The sequence below is a fragment of the Pipistrellus kuhlii genome, unplaced genomic scaffold (genome assembly GCF_014108245.1).
Source record: "Pipistrellus kuhlii isolate mPipKuh1 unplaced genomic scaffold, mPipKuh1.p scaffold_m20_p_20, whole genome shotgun sequence".
Classification (NCBI taxonomy): Eukaryota; Metazoa; Chordata; class Mammalia; order Chiroptera; family Vespertilionidae; genus Pipistrellus; species Pipistrellus kuhlii.
In genome coordinates this window covers 14,899,024-14,917,968 of record NW_023425516.1, presented here as the reverse complement: position 1 = coordinate 14,917,968, position 18,945 = coordinate 14,899,024, and the positions used below count along the sequence as shown (strand labels likewise).

At 41.7% G+C, this 18,945-nt stretch overlaps 1 protein-coding gene across 7 annotated transcripts in view; it reads right to left on the bottom strand.

The window, feature by feature from the left end:
* Positions 1-4,393: 4,393 nt before the first annotated feature.
* Positions 4,394-18,945, bottom strand: part of ANAPC5 (anaphase promoting complex subunit 5) — a 28,632-nt gene continuing 14,080 nt past the window's right edge. For 4 of the 7 annotated variants that reach the window (XM_036449295.2, XM_036449298.2, XM_036449296.2 and 1 more), the window contains 11 exons: positions 17,107-17,297; positions 14,981-15,062; positions 14,024-14,113; positions 12,154-12,335; positions 11,178-11,313; positions 10,904-10,978; positions 8,567-8,688; positions 7,608-7,715; positions 7,378-7,525; positions 5,560-5,722; positions 4,394-4,926 (listed from right to left, as the gene is read on the bottom strand). In XM_036449295.2, coding sequence (XP_036305188.1) covers positions 4,715-4,926; positions 5,560-5,722; positions 7,378-7,525; positions 7,608-7,715; positions 8,567-8,688; positions 10,904-10,978; positions 11,178-11,313; positions 12,154-12,335; positions 14,024-14,113; positions 14,981-15,062; positions 17,107-17,297 — 1,509 coding nt within the window. In that variant the 3' untranslated portion in view covers positions 4,394-4,714. Of the gene's footprint in view, positions 4,927-5,559; positions 5,723-5,951; positions 7,245-7,377; positions 7,526-7,607; positions 7,716-8,566; positions 8,689-10,903; positions 10,979-11,177; positions 11,314-12,153; positions 12,336-14,023; positions 14,114-14,980; positions 15,063-17,106; positions 17,298-18,945 lie in introns of those variants that run through there. The other 3 variants (XM_036449297.2, XM_045585578.1, XM_045585579.1) reach the window with 3 other exon arrangements.

Here is an 18,945-nt window from a genome sequence, read left to right as displayed (position 1 = left end):
TGTTTTTTCTTCAAACACTTAAAAAGTATAAACTCTTCTGAGCTAATAGGCCCTATGAAAACTTATTGCACGCCACATTTGGCCTATGGGCAATAGCTTGGCATCCCCTGCTTTACTAAAGAAACCAAAAGAGATACCGTTTGATGCCTTTTTCTGTTACATGTTAAAATATACAATTCTGTATATTTACATCATGTTACTGAATTGCCTGTGTTTTATTAAACTAGCAAACAGGCAGGAACTTAGTTATACTATCATAGTACGTATAGCTGTGAAAGTTAGAAGCCAATTATGTGAGAAAGGTAAAAATAAATAAATAAAAGAGTCCATTCAAATATAAACTCTAGCTCAAAATTGACTTATTTCTGGAAGAATTTCCTTAAATGCTGTGACCCAGGCCCTCCTTGTCCTCTCTCCTCTCTGATCTCCTAAAGCAAGGACTGTACCATTTATTTGATGCTCAACTACCGTCATGATTCTTTACTTTTTAAAAATATATATATATATTTTTATTGATTTCAGAGAGGAAAAAACAGGGAGAGATAGAAACATCAATGATGAGAGAGAATCATTGATCAGCTGTCTCCTGCAATCCCCACACTGGGGATCGAGCCTGCAAACCGGGCATGTACCCTGACTGGGAAATGAACTGTGACCTCCTGGTTCATAGGTTGACGCTCAACCACTGTGCTACGCTGGCTGGGCTACTGTTTACTTTTCACTAATGCATCTGACTTGCCAATAGAGCTATAAATTCCTGGAATATAAATAGGTACTACAGCTGATTCATTTGTTTACATTCAGCTTTGTGGTTGAAAACAGTATGGAGTCATGCAGACCTAGTTCAAATCCCAGCTTTGATAGTTATCAGCTCTGTGGCCTTTGGACACGTGACTTTGGTTTCATCAGCTGTCAAACGGGGATAATAAACCTAGGGCACAGGCTGGACTTGGGGTGTAAATCAATTGTTCGAGTAAAGACCATAGCTCAGTGCCTGGCATATAAACACTCAAAGGCATTTGGCAAAGAGCAAAAGCCCCATCAACCATGTGCCTTTCTTATTAAAGTGAATTAGAACAACTGGCAGGGAACATCACCAGGGTCTTTCACTGACATTCAGCCCCTCTTGTGATAAGAATCATCCCAGTCAAAAATCATATTCTTCTGAGCAACAGAAAAATAAGAATTGGCTTTCCTTTTTGAGGCTTCCCCTCCAGGAACACCAGAAAAAAACACACAAAAAAAACAAAACAAAACTATGCTAGGCAAACAGAGCTTATTGTCTTGACAACAGAGTGCCAAGAAAATAAGTAATCAAAGCATCAGAATCTTAAGAAAACTTGGATAGTTACAGAGGAGATGCTGAAAATTAAGACTTTAAAAAGAGCTCACCCGTTAGGACACAGCTCCTGCCAAGGCTCTGTCCTCTGCTTCCTGAACTGTTCGGGATTCTCCTCGTGTTGTTCACGGAAGGTTCCACCTCCCAAACCTTGAACATCCAGGTGGAGACATCAGGATTAATCACACCATCATTCACTGAATTCTTCCCCAGTCAACAGGACAATAGAAAAATGCTGGCCAAAAAGAAAAAGAAAGAAAGAAAGAAAAAACCCTGAGAAGTCTGAATCCAGCAGGCAATGAGGTTGGTATGTTTTAGTCCCAGACACAAACAACAGTATAAAAGGGGAAGTCAGCGGAGGCATAGATGAAGTTCTTCATTTGTCTTAGGTGTGCTATGAGAAAGAACAAAATCAGTGTAGCCACCGAAAACATCAGGACAGGTTTAAGACACTTTGAACCAGTAGAAAGGCTCAGGATATGAAGGTGAACACCAAGGAGGGCTGGCCTACACTGAGTACTAGATAAACAACTGATATTCATTATGTGTTCAACAAACTGATAAAGAATGTTCTCAGAACCAGTGCAGTACTCCCAACTCTGGCAATAGGCAGCCCTAGGCCAGTGGTCGGCAAACTCATCCGTCAACAGAGCCAAATATCAACAGGACAACGATTGAAATTTCTTTTGAGACCCAAATTTTTTTAAACTTCTTCTAACACCATTTCTTCAAAATAGACTCGCCCAGGCCGTGGTATTTTGTGGAAAAGCCACACTCAAGGGGCCAAAGAGCCACATGTGGCTTGCAAGCCACAGTTTGCAAACCGCTGCTCTAGGGTAATGCACCCACTAGGCTGGCTTCTCAGCTCTGGAACCTACTAGCTGTGTGACCTTGGGAGAGCCACTGACTTAACCTCCTGATGCCTCAGTCCATATCTGTTAACTGGGGCTCATTGCTATTGCTTACTTTTTAGGACTGCAGTGAAGATTAAATGTGGTGATATACATAGTAACTTACTGTAAGTGTCAAGGTATTTGTTCCCACTGCCCCAAATCTGCTGGGTAGAAATCCCACCACACTGAGCCACTGGGTCTGGCCACACCTTTCTTCTCTTCCCCTTTGAGAATACATCCTAAGATCTCTTATAAACCAAATGCCCACTGGCTACTTAGCTGCAATTTCCTCCTCACCAAATCCTTTCCCCCATTTAACCAAATCATCAGTTTTTATACCCCTAATTATACCAGTCTGACTTACTTCCCCCACTGGGAAAAAATAAACAAAAACAAAACAATTAGCTGTAACCCAGACATGTTCTGAGTTTGGGGATCACCGATGTCTCCAACTTTCCTTTTAACCCACGGTAGGCCCTGACAACAAATCTAAGTCACAGATGTCAGGGAGCCATGGCCTCTTGATATTAGCTTTGGGTTCCATCCTGCCAGGATGAACGAGCAATCCGAGAGCAGAGTCGGGCATGCAAACTGCATTTGCACAGGGCTCTTTGCCTGAAGGACCCTTTGCATTCTGTATGAAGGCTCTGCATAATAGATAGGCCTTGTATGTTTACTTTGCACCTGGCCCCAAGAAGGATGTAGCCAGTCCTGGTCAGGTTGGCTGAATACCTGAAGGGTCAGCTGAGCAACCTTGCCCCACCTTCTTACACTGAGGCAGAGGGATTAAGATCATTTCTTAGACTGGGAGGATCTAATCAATGTTTAAATACATTGAATGTATTGGGAAGAATAAAATGAAACTGATAGAGTTATGGTAACCTCTGGGGAGGAGGAATTGTTTTACTATACAGTCTTTAAGAATATTTCATTTTTACCCTCTATATATGTAACCTTTCAAATTTAAGGAAAGACTTTTAAATACCAACATACCAATTAATGTCTCTGTCTCCACATTGAATCTTGTTTCCAGAGCAGCCATGTTTGGCCAGCAAATACACTCTAGTGAGTGGGAGTCATTTTGCTCTGCTGCAGAGAGCTTTGGAGATCAATTATTTCCCATCGGAAGGTTTAAATTGAACAGAGAAAGAGCCAATGATAGAAGCTGCAAAATTTGGTTGGTGTCTTATTGCTGTTTTGGACTTGAAACGGGTTTTTTCTGTGAACACTCAAGGATAGCAAGTTCATGAACAGAAAGAGCAATGACCAGCATCTGCTTAATTGCAGGGTTGAGTAAATTAGATGCGTTATGTGTTTGAGTAATGGCATCTACCCAGCTCTGAGTTTCAGATGCTTTCTTAATTTATAATCACCTTATTCATGACGAATTCCTAGACTTAAGTTCTCACCGTCCCTCATATATAGTTACTAGAGGCCTGGTGCATGAAAATTCATGCACTGGAGGGGGAGGGTCTCTCAGCCTGGCCTGTCCCCTCTCACAATCCAGGAGTCCTCAGTGGTGGGAAGCAACCCGGCAATCAAGGGAAGGCAACACCCCATCACACCTCCACTGCTGCCACTGCTGGCAGCACAAGTCTGGGCTGGCCCTGGTTACCTGAGCCTTGGGTAGCTCTGGGTGGCTGGGCAGCTGCCATTCAAGGCTTGCCTGCACCTCGGGCCAGCCCTGAGCAGCTGGGGGGCTGAGGGGATTGGGTGCCACCATCATTGAGGGCATGGCAGTCAATCAGCATATTCCCTCTTTATTGGCTGTGGGCATTGCCACTTTGAGGACAGGGCAGTCAATTAGCATATTCCCAGGCAGAAGATATAAAAAAGCCAACACCAAGAGAGTGAATGAAATATGCTTGTTATTGGTCCAAAAACTATAAATACATCTTTTCCTTCCTAACTCCAGTCAGGGAACAACATGTACTCACAAGCACATAGGGGCCCACAAAAGCACCATTCGATCCTACAAAGCAGGGACGCTTAAGAAAGAAATTCAAGCAACAGAAACACCTGTTTTGACCTCCTTACGAGATCTACCAATATCCAAAAAGGGTTTTGCCTGAGCAAATGTGTAAACAAATGTACATAATGGTGGAGAGATAGCACCATTTCTAGTAAGATATTGGAAATTCTGCCCAGAAAGAACATAATCTTTAACACTTACATTAATAGGTGTTTATTAACAAAAAGTTGATGATGTCTTTGCTACCAGAAGGAAAAGGGTGAACAAAACAAATATGAATATTCTAGCAGCAAAATAGAAGTGCAGGAGGCAGCGGATCAATGATTCTCTCATCATCAATGTTTCTCTCTCTCTCCCTCTGAAATTAGAAAATATATACTAAAACACACACACACACACACACACACACACACACACACACTCACACACACACAACGTCATTTATGTGGAGGGAGTGTAAACGAGTCCGAAATCTTGTTCTCTGCATCATGGCCCCGCAGGGGCTTTTCACTAGAGATGATCTATCAAGGGCACGCCGTGAGCGGGCAGTTCCTGATGCAGCTGCCGGAAGAGCATCGCGCAGCGGTTCCTCTCCTGGGTCTTCCCCAGAGTGTGGTAGAGACGGGCCTGGAAGTAAACGACATCTCTGATTCGCTCTTTGCAGTCGACCTTTGCAAAATAGTTCTTCGCTTCATTGAGGTTCTCGATAGCGGCCTCCAGAGCTGGTGGAAAAGGGGGGAAATAACACACCTATTTAACTCAACACTTCACATCGTTTCCAAAACTTAATATCTACTTTTATTGATTTAACAAATACCAGATACTTTTTTAAAAATGTTAAATTTTTGTGCTTATTAGCTCTCAAACACATATTTATCTTTTATTTTTCAATTACAGTTTACTTTCAGTATTATTTTGTATTGGCTTCAGGTGTACAGCATAGTGATTAGACAATCATCTACTTTGCCCAGTGTTCCCCCTGATATTTCCAGTACCCATGTGGCACCAAACTTGGTTATCGCAATGTCAGTGACTATATTCCCTATGCTGTACAGATACTTCTATATTCAACTCTCTGAGGAGGGAAAAAACCACTAGAGTCAGGTTTTATAAAGGGTTTTTAGTCTTTACTTCCTGCCGGTGCCTAATTCTACAGGGTAAATAGCCACTCATTTGCCTTCAGCTTTCATGACAAAGATTCATGTGAAAGGGCTTTAACTGCTGCCTGGAATTTTAACATAAAGTTATGAACACTTAAATACTGTCCCAAATTTAATGTCTTTCCTTTTCCAGGTCCTATATTTTAGAAGTTTTCTGCAATAGCATTGCCTAACAACCTTTGTACGGCCTCCTACCTTCCGTTTTGTTCGGTGGATCACAGGAAGCTGCTGAGGCCACCTGGCACTTGGCCAACAAGAACATGGCGCGGCCTTTGTCCAGAACGGCTCCGTCGGCCAGGATGGGCTCAATGGCCATGTGGAGAAGACTCAAGGCCTGTTCTGGGATTCCAAGGATGAGCTGAAAGAGAAACGTCATGGCACTGTACCCACAGGCGCTACCCTCTCCAGGGAGGGCTTCCTTTCTGGTCCTTCTCTCCTGAGGCCATGTCTGGCTTAGCTTCTCCCTGACATGTACTACATTTAATGTGGACCATCCTCTTAGAAAACATGGGTGTGACAATCTGATTTCAGACGACAACAGATAGAGCAGGGAGTAGTTATTCACACTGTGGGAAAGTTTTGTCTTCACAAAAGGATTCAACACCAAAATCCTTTAGATTGGTGATTCCAAAAGATTGAATTGGCTGTATTAGGATCACTGGAGGAAGAGGAGACACTAAGAAACTATCTCAAAAGTATATTATAAAAGAAACAACAGGGAATTGAAATGATATGCTAGAAAACATCTATTTAACACAAAAGAAAGCAGTAATGGTGGATCTGAGGAACAAAAAAGATGTAAGACATATAGGAAAAAAATAGCAAAATAAAATAAGACCATTCTCATGCATAATTATGTTAAATTAAATGAATTAAACTTTTCAATTAAGAGAAAGAGTGACAGGATAGATTTAAAAGAATGTAATCTTATGATTACAGGAGAAAAAATCCTCAACAAATATTAGCAAACCAAATCCAGCAGCATATTAAAAGAATTGTACACTACAACAACCATCTGGGATTTATCCCAGAAATCCAACAGTAGCTCAATAAAAAATAAAAAAATAATCGATCAAGTTAAACTGAATTGTTATATTTTGCAATTCTACTCTTAAGTATACCCAGGAGAAATAAAACAATATCTACACAAAAACCTGTACCTAAATGTTGAGATCAGCTATTTTTAATAGCCAAATGGTGAAACAACCCAATGGTCCATCAACTGATGAATAAATGAAACATGTATACATCCAATAGAATATGATTTAGCTGTTAAAAGGGATGCAATACATGCTACAACATAAATGAACCTTGAAAAGATTATACTAAATCAAGAATCCAGACACAAAAGGCCAGATATTATATGATTCCATTACATGAAATACACAGAATAAGCAAATAGAGACAGACAGACGGAGCTGTCCTGATTCATAGGTCAACGCTCAACCTCTGAGCCACACCAACTGGCATGAACTTTATCTTAAGAAAAAAGTATTCAGTCTATAAATATTAAAAGCCCACTGTAAGTGTAGGTCCTACTAGGTACCATGGGATACAGCAGGGAAAAGACAATTGTCCCTTCTCTCATATCCTTTCCATTCTACAAAGGGAGATAGAAAACATACATTAAAAAAAATTTTCATTTACAAAACCTTTCAATGAACACATAACTCCCTCACTTCTTTATTCTACTCATCCCCCTGTTAAATGAAGCACAGCTCTGGGCCAGCTACCCATTGATCTGAGGCTCATGTCCTCAATGAGGAGGCGAGTCCCCTTTACTAAATAGCAGCCAGTGCCACTGGGAGATGTCAGCCTGTCACCAAGTTCACAGCTCCAGATTTCCGTGAAGGGCCTGCCATGGAGACTGCATTCCCAGACTTCAATAGTGAGAAGTGAAAGCTCATTATCATCCTTTTCAAAACCAAAAAGTAGTACCAGATTTGCCAGTTCTTGAGTACAAATATGTGCTAAAACAAACGAAAACAAAACTAAGCACAGAGATCAGCTTACCTGGGCAAAAGCCAAGTTCAACACTGTTTCAGAGGCCAAGTACTGTAGTCGGTACTCCTTGGAGAGGGCCAGGGCCTGCAGGAGCACAGGCAGTGCAATGGTAGGGGAGGAAGATCGCAAATACAGCTCTGCCACCGACAGCAGGACACTGCCCACAAACAGGAGGACATGGATGAGAATTTGCATCACAAGGCACCATCTGTGAGATGCACAAGAGGCCCCCCTCTTACCTGATCACCATTTCTGTGTTCCTCATTTTCTGACAATGAATCAATAATTTCTGTAAAAGCTTGTGTGCCTCTGTCATTTGATTCTGAGCCTGCAGTACAACTGCTTTTCTGCACAAGCAAAATAAACATAAGTGGTTATGTTGATGTTTTGCAAGGGTTATAAGTATAGTCTCTTTCAGGGTTAGAATCTCTATTTCCTCAATTACAATGTAACTGAACCCCCAAAGGGAAGAACTGTGTCTAACATATTTTTTGTTAAAAGGGGGAAAAGATTGTGTTTATAAGAATAGATGTGTACATGCACGCACGCACACACACAGTCTGGAACTACAGATGTCACAATGTTGGTGATTATCTCTGGGTGGTACTGATTTTCTCCCTTCTGCTTATCCGTAGTTTCTCATTTCCTGTAATAAATATGTAATAAGCAGAAAAAAGTTTTTTTTCTGCCCTGGCTGAGTGGCTCAGTAGTTTGGAGCATCATCCTGTATACTATTGATCCCAGGTCGGGGCATGTATGGGAGGCAACCAATGTTTGTCTCTCTTTCTCTTTTTATCCGCTACTAAGCCCCTTCCTCTCTCTAAATATATCCTCGGTGAGATGAGAAATTTTTTAAAAAAGAAAGGTTTGCCGAAACCGGTTTGGCTCAGTGGATAGAGCATCGGCCTGCGGACTGAAAGGTCCCAGGTTCGATTCTGGTCAAGGGCATGTACATTGATTGCGGGCACATCCCCAGTGGGGGATATGCAGGAGGCAGCTGGTTTCTCTCTCATCAATGTTTCTAGCTCTCTAACCCTCTCCCTTCCTCTCTGTGGAAAATCAACAAAATATATTAAAAAAAAAAAAAAAAAGTTTTTCCTAAGCTAAAGTTGATAAATTAATTCACATACAAAACATATAAGAATAAAGCCAATTGAGAATGAATTCATTCTGTGTTGGAGTTCTCCACGTTTCTTACCTATATACACCCTCAGTGCTATGAAGAGCAGTGATTCCTGTAACAAGTGAATCGGCCAAGTGATATTTGCCATCATGCATTGCTCTGTCAAACTGTATTTTCTGATCACATAGCATCCATAGCTAATAAGAAAAAAATATAATTAGGGACAAATGGCAAGTGTTCACCTAATTATTCAACAGAGATAGAAAAGTATTTGGGTTAGCTTAGCAAATATCCTTACAATTCAAACACATTTTTAGTTTTTGCTATTTAAAAAATATTTCAAACATGGCCCTGGCCAGTGTAGCTCATTTGGTCAGCCATCGTCCCGTGCACAAAAGACTGCTGGATCGATTCCCAATCAGGGCACATTCTGGGTTATAGGCTCAATCAGTGGTAGGGGGTGTGCAGGAGGCAGCCGATTGATATTTTGATCTCACATTGGTGTTTCTCTCTCTCTCTCTCTCAAAATTAATAAAAAATATTTTTAAAAAATATTTCAAGTATGTGAACAAGCATTAATAAAAAACAAACACATTTGTGCGAATCATGAACTTTGTCAAATCAAAACATTTTTCTTTCTTTTCTTTAGATACTATAAAGACCACTGAAGAACTTTACAATTTCTATTCCTTTCTCAATTTTTCCAAAGTAAGCACTTGATTTGATATCTATTGTTCCCACTTATGTTCTTATACTTTTACAACACACACACTTATCCTTAAACAGTGTGTGGTATGATCTTGCACGTTTTTAACTTTGTATAGATAAATACTATCATACTGCATGCAGCCTTTAACAACTTGCTTTTTTTTTTTTTTTTATAAAATATATTTTATTGATTTATTCACAGAGAGGAAGAGAGAGGGATAGAGAGTTAGAAACATCGATGAGAGAGAATCATCGATCAGCTGCCTCTTGCACACCCCCTACTGGGGATGTGCCCGCAACCAGGTACATGCCCTTGCCCAGAATCAAACCCGGGACCTTTCAGTCCGCAGGCCGACACTCTATCCACTGAGCCAAACCGGTCCCGGCTGACAACTTGCTTTTAAGCTCAACATTATTTGGGGGGTTTATACATATTAATACATGAAATTATAGTTTATTCCTTTAACTAATAGTTTTCAATTATATGAATATGCGACAGCTTATCTATTCTCCGGTTGATGGGTAGTTAGGTGGTATCTATTTTTCACTCTTCTGAAAAATGCTGCAATAAACATTTTCACATACCTCTCCTTGTACACGTGTATCTCAGGTATACAGCAAGCAGAGGAAATGCTGGGTTGTAGTATATATGCCTTCACTTAATATAGAAGCCATTTGTTCTTCAAATGGACTGTACTGGTTTACAGGCCCCACCAGGAGCCTATGACATTACTCCCTGCTCCACCTTCTCACCAACAGTTGGTACTGTCAGGTATTTTACTTTTGGCCAATCTAATGGGTATGAAATATCTCATTTGTATTTTAATTTGTAGTTCCTTAACCACTAAGCAGGTTGAGCATTTTGTAGTCTATCTATCTGCCATACAGTTTTCCCCCCTATAAATCATAAATTAAATTGCATCTTTATTTTACTGTACTCCTTTTTGGTTACAGCTAGAATTGCAGTGGAAATTATTTCACCCTATTAGCACTATCATGGAACCACATTTCATCCTTGGGTGCTGTCTTCTGTCTTATTTCCCCTTTGGGTGCTCTGAGTTCACATCTCAGCACAGATCACATGCCGATAGGTGCTCACAATTTATCTAACCACCAACGTGAATGACCACCCAGGGACCAGCAGTGGGAGGTTCCCAGCCTCAAACCCTGAAGACTAAACGTGATAAGGGAAGGAAGAGAAGGAAGGCCCTTGGAAGTTTTCTCAGCCCTTTCAGAGATGAACGTCAGTCCAGTAAGAAACAGAGGCCTAGGACTGCTTTAAAGGCCATTCCCTCTGGGCACAACATCTTCCCATAAGGTTATCCAGTTCTGGGAGGGAAAGATTAGAGTTGCCAAGTACAAGACAAAATAACAAAACTGAGACCTAATTCTTGATCTACTGAAGGACATTGATAATGTCTTCTTATTCCTGTACAGTTGGAAATATTAAGAATACTAATTTAAAACCATGAGGGGGGGAAGTACCCTGCTTTAAATCTTTTCTGAGTTTATTTCTCAGGCTTCTTGAAGAGAGTTTATAGAGTCTCCTAAGTAATTACCCATGTTGACCTCAATGCATGTATGTAACAGAAAGGAACTGACATGAGAAACTGAGGGGAGACTCTTCATGAGCCCACTTTGACAACAATACAGTAAAAATGGTCTTTTCATAAATAAATCTGAGGTCACACGAGGGCAAGTTACCTGGGCATGCTGACTATTCGGTGGGAATCTCTCCTTCAGGTGCTTTAACACTTCGGAAGCTGCAGCGAAACAGCCCTAAACAGAGACAGGATGTGATGAGCACACCGTGCACCACACCTGCTGCACCGCGGGCAGGTGCCCGCAGGATTCACCTTCCCTGGGGCGGCCAACCAGACCTGTCCCTGACGTGCCCAGTGCCCTTCTCGGGCTCCTCAGGAAAGAACTGGCAGAGCCTCCCTCGCTCCAGAAGCCCACCCGCCTGGCCACCTCCTACCTGCTCCGCGTGCAGCTCTGCGAGGTGGCAGAGCGCGACCGCAAACGACTCCGTGTTGTTCTGCTGCACGCCCGCGTTCACCGACTCCAGGCTGTTCATGCTCAGCAACATCTGGGCTTGCTGCAGCGCCATGGTGCTGGTGAGGGGACAAACAGGGGCTCCGTCTATCAAGGGACCCAGGCTGCTCCCCCCCCCCATCCCGGGCTTCTCTGGAGTGGGGAAGGAAGTTAAGCAAATGGAGGGAAGTTAAGCCCCACTGTAAGTTCGTCTTTGTGGGAACAGCTGCCTCCCAGGAAAGCGGGAAAGCACCCCGAATTGTTCAGCCTCAGGGGAAATGCAGTGGTTATGGCACAACAGGGAGCTCTGAGCGCCAGGCACCCTCCTCCCCATTGCCTGTGGTCACGGTGTATTCATTCATTTTCATGGGTAAATTCAGGCCCGATGCCATCCTGGTACCAGCTGCTCCGGCAAGTGTCTGATGTTTCAGACCACATCGTGCCAAACAATGATCTCACGTACAAAGACAAGACTGGCCATATAGGCACTTCCTTTCATTATTGAATTCCTAAAAATAACAGTCTGTTTGGGTGAGACGTGAGGTAGTGACAAGACTCCAGGATTAAAAGTCTGGTTCAGAAGTTTACTTCCAAGCTAGAGACGCAAAATGGAACTTAAACCCAAGGCTGGAGATATTCCAGAGAACACATCTTGGGGTTCAAAGGGTGCTCCACTTGAGTAACCATGGCCCATGCCCCCTGCGAACAGAAAGAGGCACTGCCTGCCTCAGTGCTTGAAGTCAGAAGACAACATGGCTCGTGAATGGCTCTGTCACTTATTAACTACACTGTGGTCTGGGGCAGACCAGAGAGATGCGTGAACTTTGGTTTATGCACCCTACAAGGCAGACTGCCAGCCTCCATTCGTCTCTAAAAGGACCCACGCCCCTACGGCCTTAACCGTCTGCCTGAAGACTGACCTGCGGCCATAGAGCCTCCAGATGGCCGTTTTCTGGGCGATGCTGATGTCGATGAGCTCTGACAGGCTGTGTTTCCAGTGCAGGAGGTCAGAGTCCTTCAGAGCATCCATCAGTTTATTTGCTGTCTTCCCAGCGAAAGCCCTCTGCTGAACTAGGGACTGTATGCCCAGGGAGGCAAGGTACTAAGGGGACAAACAGATATACCCGTGACCCAAGAGAAATCACATGACTCATGTTTGTTTTGCTCTTCAGAAATCTGGCACATTTCACATTTTAGCACATGCACAGTGACAATACTATTTAAAAGGAAAGTACCTACAGCCTGGCCCTGGCCCGTATAAAATATGTTCTTAAAAAACAGGCTGGCCGAGACTGGTTTGGCTCAATGGATAGAGCGTCGGCTTGGGGACTGAAGGGTCCCGGGTTCGATTCCGGTCAAGGGCATGTACCTTGGTTGCGGGCATATCCCCAGTAGGGGGTGTGCAAGAGGCAGCTGATCGATGACTCTCTCTCATCGATGTTTCTAACTCTCTATCTCTCTCCCTTCCTCTCTGTACAAAATCAATAAAATATATTAAAAAAAATAAAAAATAAAACAGGCTGGAAGAGAGGCTGACGGTACACTGAGAAGAGCCAGGGCTTTGACATTAAATGGACCTGCACTTAAACACCACCCTACTACTTCCTATGTGACTTGGGGCCAGTCACTTAACGTTTGAGCCAAGCCTCAACTTCCTTGTCAGTAAAATGGGCATCCCAGCCATCACAAAGAACTGCTATGAAAATTAAAATGAGTTAACAGGGCAAACAGTGCTGGGCACATTATGTAGCAGGAGATTAAAAGAGGATGCTTATTATGAACATAATTTATTTTCTTATAAATAAATAAAATCATAACTTCTGTCATGATTTTCAAGGATGAAAGCTCAACTAGATACAGCATAAATCCACAACAAAACTGTATTTAAAAAGTCTCATTTATTTTAAGGAGACACTTTACCACTTACTTTGTCCTTATCATCAATTCTGTACAAGTAACTCTCCTTTCCCAGAATTGAGTCAAGTGTACAATTTGCAGACTTGAAAAGCATATACTTTAAATGACTGCACAGGATTACTTCTAATTTTTCTGGAATTTGTTGCAAACTATATGAGACAGATGCTTAATGCCTACAGCCCAGGTTTCAGTGGATGGTTTTTGAGATGGAATAAAGTTCTTTGAGCAACATTAATCTAGATGCTGAGAGCCATCACTACTTCATGCATGGAGACTATGCCCTTTCAATGTCCCTCAGTATCTATCATTGAGAACTACAATGATAGAGTAGTAAGTAGTCTATCATTCAGGTCCTTCCCTGTCACTCAAACTGAGAAAGGACAAATCTGCCTATTAGGTTTACTGGTTCCTAGCTTTGTTTGTTATTAAAACACGGATCAGCAAACTTGTTCTCTGAAGGGCCAAACAGTAAATAACTTGGGTTTTGCAGACCACATCTGGTGTCTGTTGCATATTCTTCTTTGACATTTTCCACCCAACTATTTAAAAATGTAAAACCCATTCCTAGCCTGAGAGCCACATATGAGCAGGAAGCAGCCAGATTGGGCTCTAGGGCTGTAACATTTAAACCAATCCCTGTTTTAAAAGTAAGCCTTTCCAGAAAAATTTATAACTATATAAGGGGAAGTTAATATGGATCAATAAACTAAAAACAATCTCATCAAATTGATCAATGGAATTGAGAGAACAGAGGGAACAGAGAGAAACCTATCAAACAGAATTTAGTGTTTAATTAATAACTAAGGTCATATGAAACTACCAAGAATAAAACCACACCATTTATTTAAAGTCTCACAGAAAGATGAGCCTTACCGGTAACCCAAAATGCACTGCTTTCTTCACAGAATGCTCTAGCAGAACATAGCTATCGGATTTCTTCTGCCCCAGCACGTAAAGCCAGCTCTGGTAAGAGAAATCATTAAAATATATCCTAACAACGACCTGGGTGATGTTCTATTGAACTATCAGCATGGTTGTAAGCAAGAATTAAAAGGAACAAAATAAATCCTCTAACATACTATTTCATGAAGCATGAACCAAAATGAAGCCCATCAAACACATGAAAATTATCAGACAAGCCAATGATTTTCTTCACCGTTGAGAGCAGTGAGTGGCAAGGTTCTAGAAAAAAAGCATGAAGCCCCCATATGGCCTTTAATTGAAAAAGTGAGTCTCAACGTGATGATTAAATAAATTCTGTGTTCTACATGTGCTTGGTGGTTATGCTTTCACAGGATAACATCTCATCCAGTTACAAGGCTAATGCCAATGTTTAATGTGATAGCTTTGCATGGTAGTTATGCATGGCACGTTGTACTAAAATTTGTAGATAAGATCAAGCCTGGCTGGTTTGGCTCTGTGGTTGAGCATTGAACCATGAACCAAGAGGTCACTGGTTCGATTCCTGGTCAGGGCATATGCCTGGGCTGCAGGCTTGATCCCTAGTAGGGGGCGTGCAAGAGGCAGCTGATCAATAATTGTTTCTATCTTTCTCTTCTTCTTCTTACCTCTCCCTTCTCCCTCCCTCTCTCTCTAAAAATCAATACAAACATATTTTAAAAAAAGAATCACCACCAAAGCCAAACAAACATCGTGAATTAAGAAATAAACAAATATGGGCTGCCTTTCCTGAATTACCATGACTTCCTAACTAGTTGCCCGTCACTAAGAAACTTTGCTCTGACTACAAAACAATCTGATTCAAATCGGGCCTTCCAAAGGCCAACTCAACCCGTGGGCAGAATTCCCAAGGCAGGAGGGTGGCCTTACCAGGCAATGCTGGAGACACACGTGATCGTTGGACTCCTGGGCAATCCTGATTGCCTCTTGCAGGGCAAGTTCCGCCTGTTGACTAAAGACAGACTGAACATTAATATCTCATTAACATCACAAACATGCACAAGTAACGGAAGCAGGAAGACATCTGTACAATAACTCATCCAAGAATAGGTCTCTGCTTTGAAAGCTATAGCTATGGGCTTATTCCCCCAGCAGCAAGAAACATTAACAATGGACATACAGAACCCTCCCCTTCTAAGGTGGATTTCTACTAAAAGGGACATCAAGGAATAGCTTTTCTTGATCTCAGTTGCTAAGAGTTTTATTTTAGTTATTGATGGGCCAGGGAAGAGGCACAGAGAGAATATAATATTTTACTTTTCATTGCATTCTCTTCTGCATTATTAAAAAATTTTTTACACTATAGCATTTGATACTTTTATACTTTTTCAAAACTAGTTTAAAAAGTATTTTGAGGATTATCCGCTTTTGAGATTCCTTTTTTCTGCTCACATGGTTTCCCTCCATCTGTGATGTCTCTCATACTCTCTCAAGTTCTATAGAAATTCAGTCAAATTATTCTTGGCCCCACTGAACTTGCACTTGTGAAAATTCCCACATAAGTGCTATCTGTACCCCACCTTGCAGTGCATAGTTAAATACCACTGTAAACTACTGTTTGTTTGTTGCCTGGCTGATTCTTCAACTCTGGACATTTCTTCCATTAACACACTCTGGGGTCTCTAGTCAAAGATGCCAGTAGCAGCCGAAATCGGTTTGGCTCAGTGGATAGAGCGTCGGCCTGCGAACTGAAAGGTCCCAGGTTCGATTCCGGTCAAGGGCACGTACCTTGGTTGCGGGCACATCCCCAGTGGGGGGGTGCAAGAGGCAGCTGGTCGATGTTTCTCTTTCATCAACGTTTCTAACTCTCTATCTCTCTCAATTCCTCTCTGTGTAAAATCAATAAAATACATTTTTTTTAAAATGATTTACAAAGATGCCAGTAGCAAAAACTTCGTTTCTTCCAAATGGGAAAAAGCCACAGGGGTTGGAAAGACTCTTTCATTTAGTAATTTCTTACCTTTTCACCATTATTCACATTATTTGTTTCCAAAATAGCCTCCATATTTTGAAAGGTTTTATCCACTTAACTCCATTTAAAATAATTTTTTTTTTTTTAATTTCAGAAAAGGGGAAAGGGAGAAAGAAACATTAATGATGATAGAGAATCATTGATTGGCTGCCTCCTGCACTCCTTCTACTGGGGACAGAGCCCTGACCAGGACTTGAACTGTGACCTCCTGGTTCATAGGTCAACGCTCAACCACTAACCACACCAGCTGGACAGTTTTCCTATTTTTATTCATCAAAATCATTGGCATATCTTACCAATGGCATACGCCAAGTGTCATCTCACTGAGCTGCCTGAATTTTATCAGAAAGAACAAACATGACTTTTAATAAGCCAGCACAGTCTTTTATACAGTAAAGGCACAACTTTCTTTTGGCTTTTTGAAATACTGAAAATAGACATTGTATCCTCATTATTATCTCCAAAAAATCCTTTGGGAATCTCTGGCCTAATGACCTAATTATCTTTTAATTCAATGGCTGTCGTTCTTAGAAGTAGTGAGAGGCCATGTACTAAGACAATAATGTTAAATAGACACCAGGGGGCAGACTGTTTAAGGAGAAGGTTTCATAAGCTTTTGTCCAGTGAAAAAGCTTCTCTTTTGGAAGTTACTGACAGGTCTAGTAAAATAGTCAGCTTCCTTTCTTTCTTTCCTTTTTATCCTTCTTTTCTAAATATATTTTATTAATTTTTTTTACAGAGAGGAAGGGAGAGGGATAGAGAGCTAGAAACATTGATGAAAGAGAAACATCCATCAGCTGCCTCCTGCACACCCACAACTGGGGATGTGCCTGCAACCAAGGAACATACTCTTGGCAGAATCGAGCTTGGGACCCTTCAGTCTGCAGGCCGACGCTTTATCCACTGAGCCAAACCGGTTTCGGCTTATCCTTCTTTTAAAATACAGCATTTAAAAAATTCATCTTAATAACATTTGGAAGTTCGTGCCTTCCATTTCTACATGGATAAAAATCTGTAAACTTACTAGTGTCCGAAGCGGCAGTGCAGGGCGGCCAGGTTCAGAGCAGCGTATCTCAAGCTCCGGCCATAGCCCTCTTCCCCGTTACTTTTGCTCTCGGCTCCCGTAAGAATCAGGCGGTCAAAGTAATGCAGGAGGCTGTGTGTAGAACTAAACACATCTTGGACCCGGAGGTTGTTTAAGTAGCTGAGATAATGCTACAATGAGAAACAATCCACATAGTGTTAAATGTTCTACTTCTTATGTATGACTAATTCATGAGTTCTACTGGCTGCAAACATCCATGTATCCTCCCACCCTTCTAACAAGAGGGTCATAGTTTAGATTCACCTGTTCCCAAAGGCAGAATAAAGGAGGTTCAAGATACATTGGTTTCTCACCAGGAAGAGTCCCCAAATGGAAAAACCGGAGTTCCATTAGCACTTGTGTCAGCATTTTATCCTAAATATACATCCACTTTGTCACTGGTTATATTAGGACCCATGTGAGGGTGGGAGGGAGAACTCACTTAGCTCAGGTATTTAAAAAGTTTACTGAGCCAATTATATCCTATGTTGAAACTGTTTTTATTTTTTTTGATTCACTGAATTAATCCCCCTATAGCCCTAGCCAGTTTTGCTCAATGGATAGAGCGTCAGCCTGTGGCCCAAAGAGTACCGGGTTCAATTCTGGTCAAGGGCATGTACCTTGGCTGCAGGCTCCTCCCTGGATTGGGCCCTGGTCAGAGCACATGCAGGAGGCAACCAATCGATGTGTTTCTCTCACATCGATGTTTCTCTCTGTCTTTCCCTCTCTCTTCCACTCTCACTAAAAGATCAATGGAAAAATATCTTTGGGTGAAGACGAACAAAAAAATAATAAGAATAATTTCAAAATAAATAAATAAATAAATAAACAAACTTCCCTCCAAACAGGCAGATCCCAATTATTAGGGAACCAAACGTATATCTTTCTATATGTGGATAAAGTCAGGTGTCAAATCCAGGTTTGGGGGTAAAAATCCATTAAGGAATGGTATGATTTTTAAACTTAAAAAACAACCACACACACTGACAAAAGTAGGGAAAGGAACAAATTTTTAGAACCCATTTTTTTTTAACTGATTTTAGAAAGAGAGAGAAAAAGAGAGACAAAGAGACAGAAATATCAATTTCTTATTCTACTTATTTATGCATTCATTGGATGATTTTTAAATATATATATATATAGTTTACTGATTTTTTTTAGAGAGAAAGGAGGGGAGAGGGATAGAGAGAGAGAAACATTGAGAATTGAGAGAGACATCCTTTGGCTGACTCCTGCATGCCATCCCCCTACCCCCACATTGGGAGTCAAGCCTGAAACCTGGGCATGTGCCCTGACCAGGAATCAAAAAGGGAACCTCTTGGTTTATGGGTTGATACTCAACCACTGAGCCACATTGGCTGGACTCATTGGTTGATTCTTGTATGTGCTCTGACCAGGGATTGAACCCGCAACCTTAGTGTATTGGGACAATACTCTCCTAATAAGCCACCCAGCCAAGACAGGCCTGAAGTTTTTAAAAACTCAGTCTACTCTGCCCTAGCCAGTGTGGCTCACTTGGCTGGCTGTGATCCCATGCACTGAAAAGGTCGCCAGTTTGATTCCCAGCAGGGAACATGCCCATTGCAGACTGAATCCCCAGTAGGGGGCGTATGGGAGGCAGCCAATTGATGTTTTGCTCTTACATTGATGTTTCTCTCTCTCTCTCTCCCTTCCTCTCTCTCTAAAAATTAAAACAAACAAAAACTCAGTCTACTCTATATTTCATAATTCACAACATCAGAGAGATGATGAAAGAAAGAGAACATCACTAGACTGAAT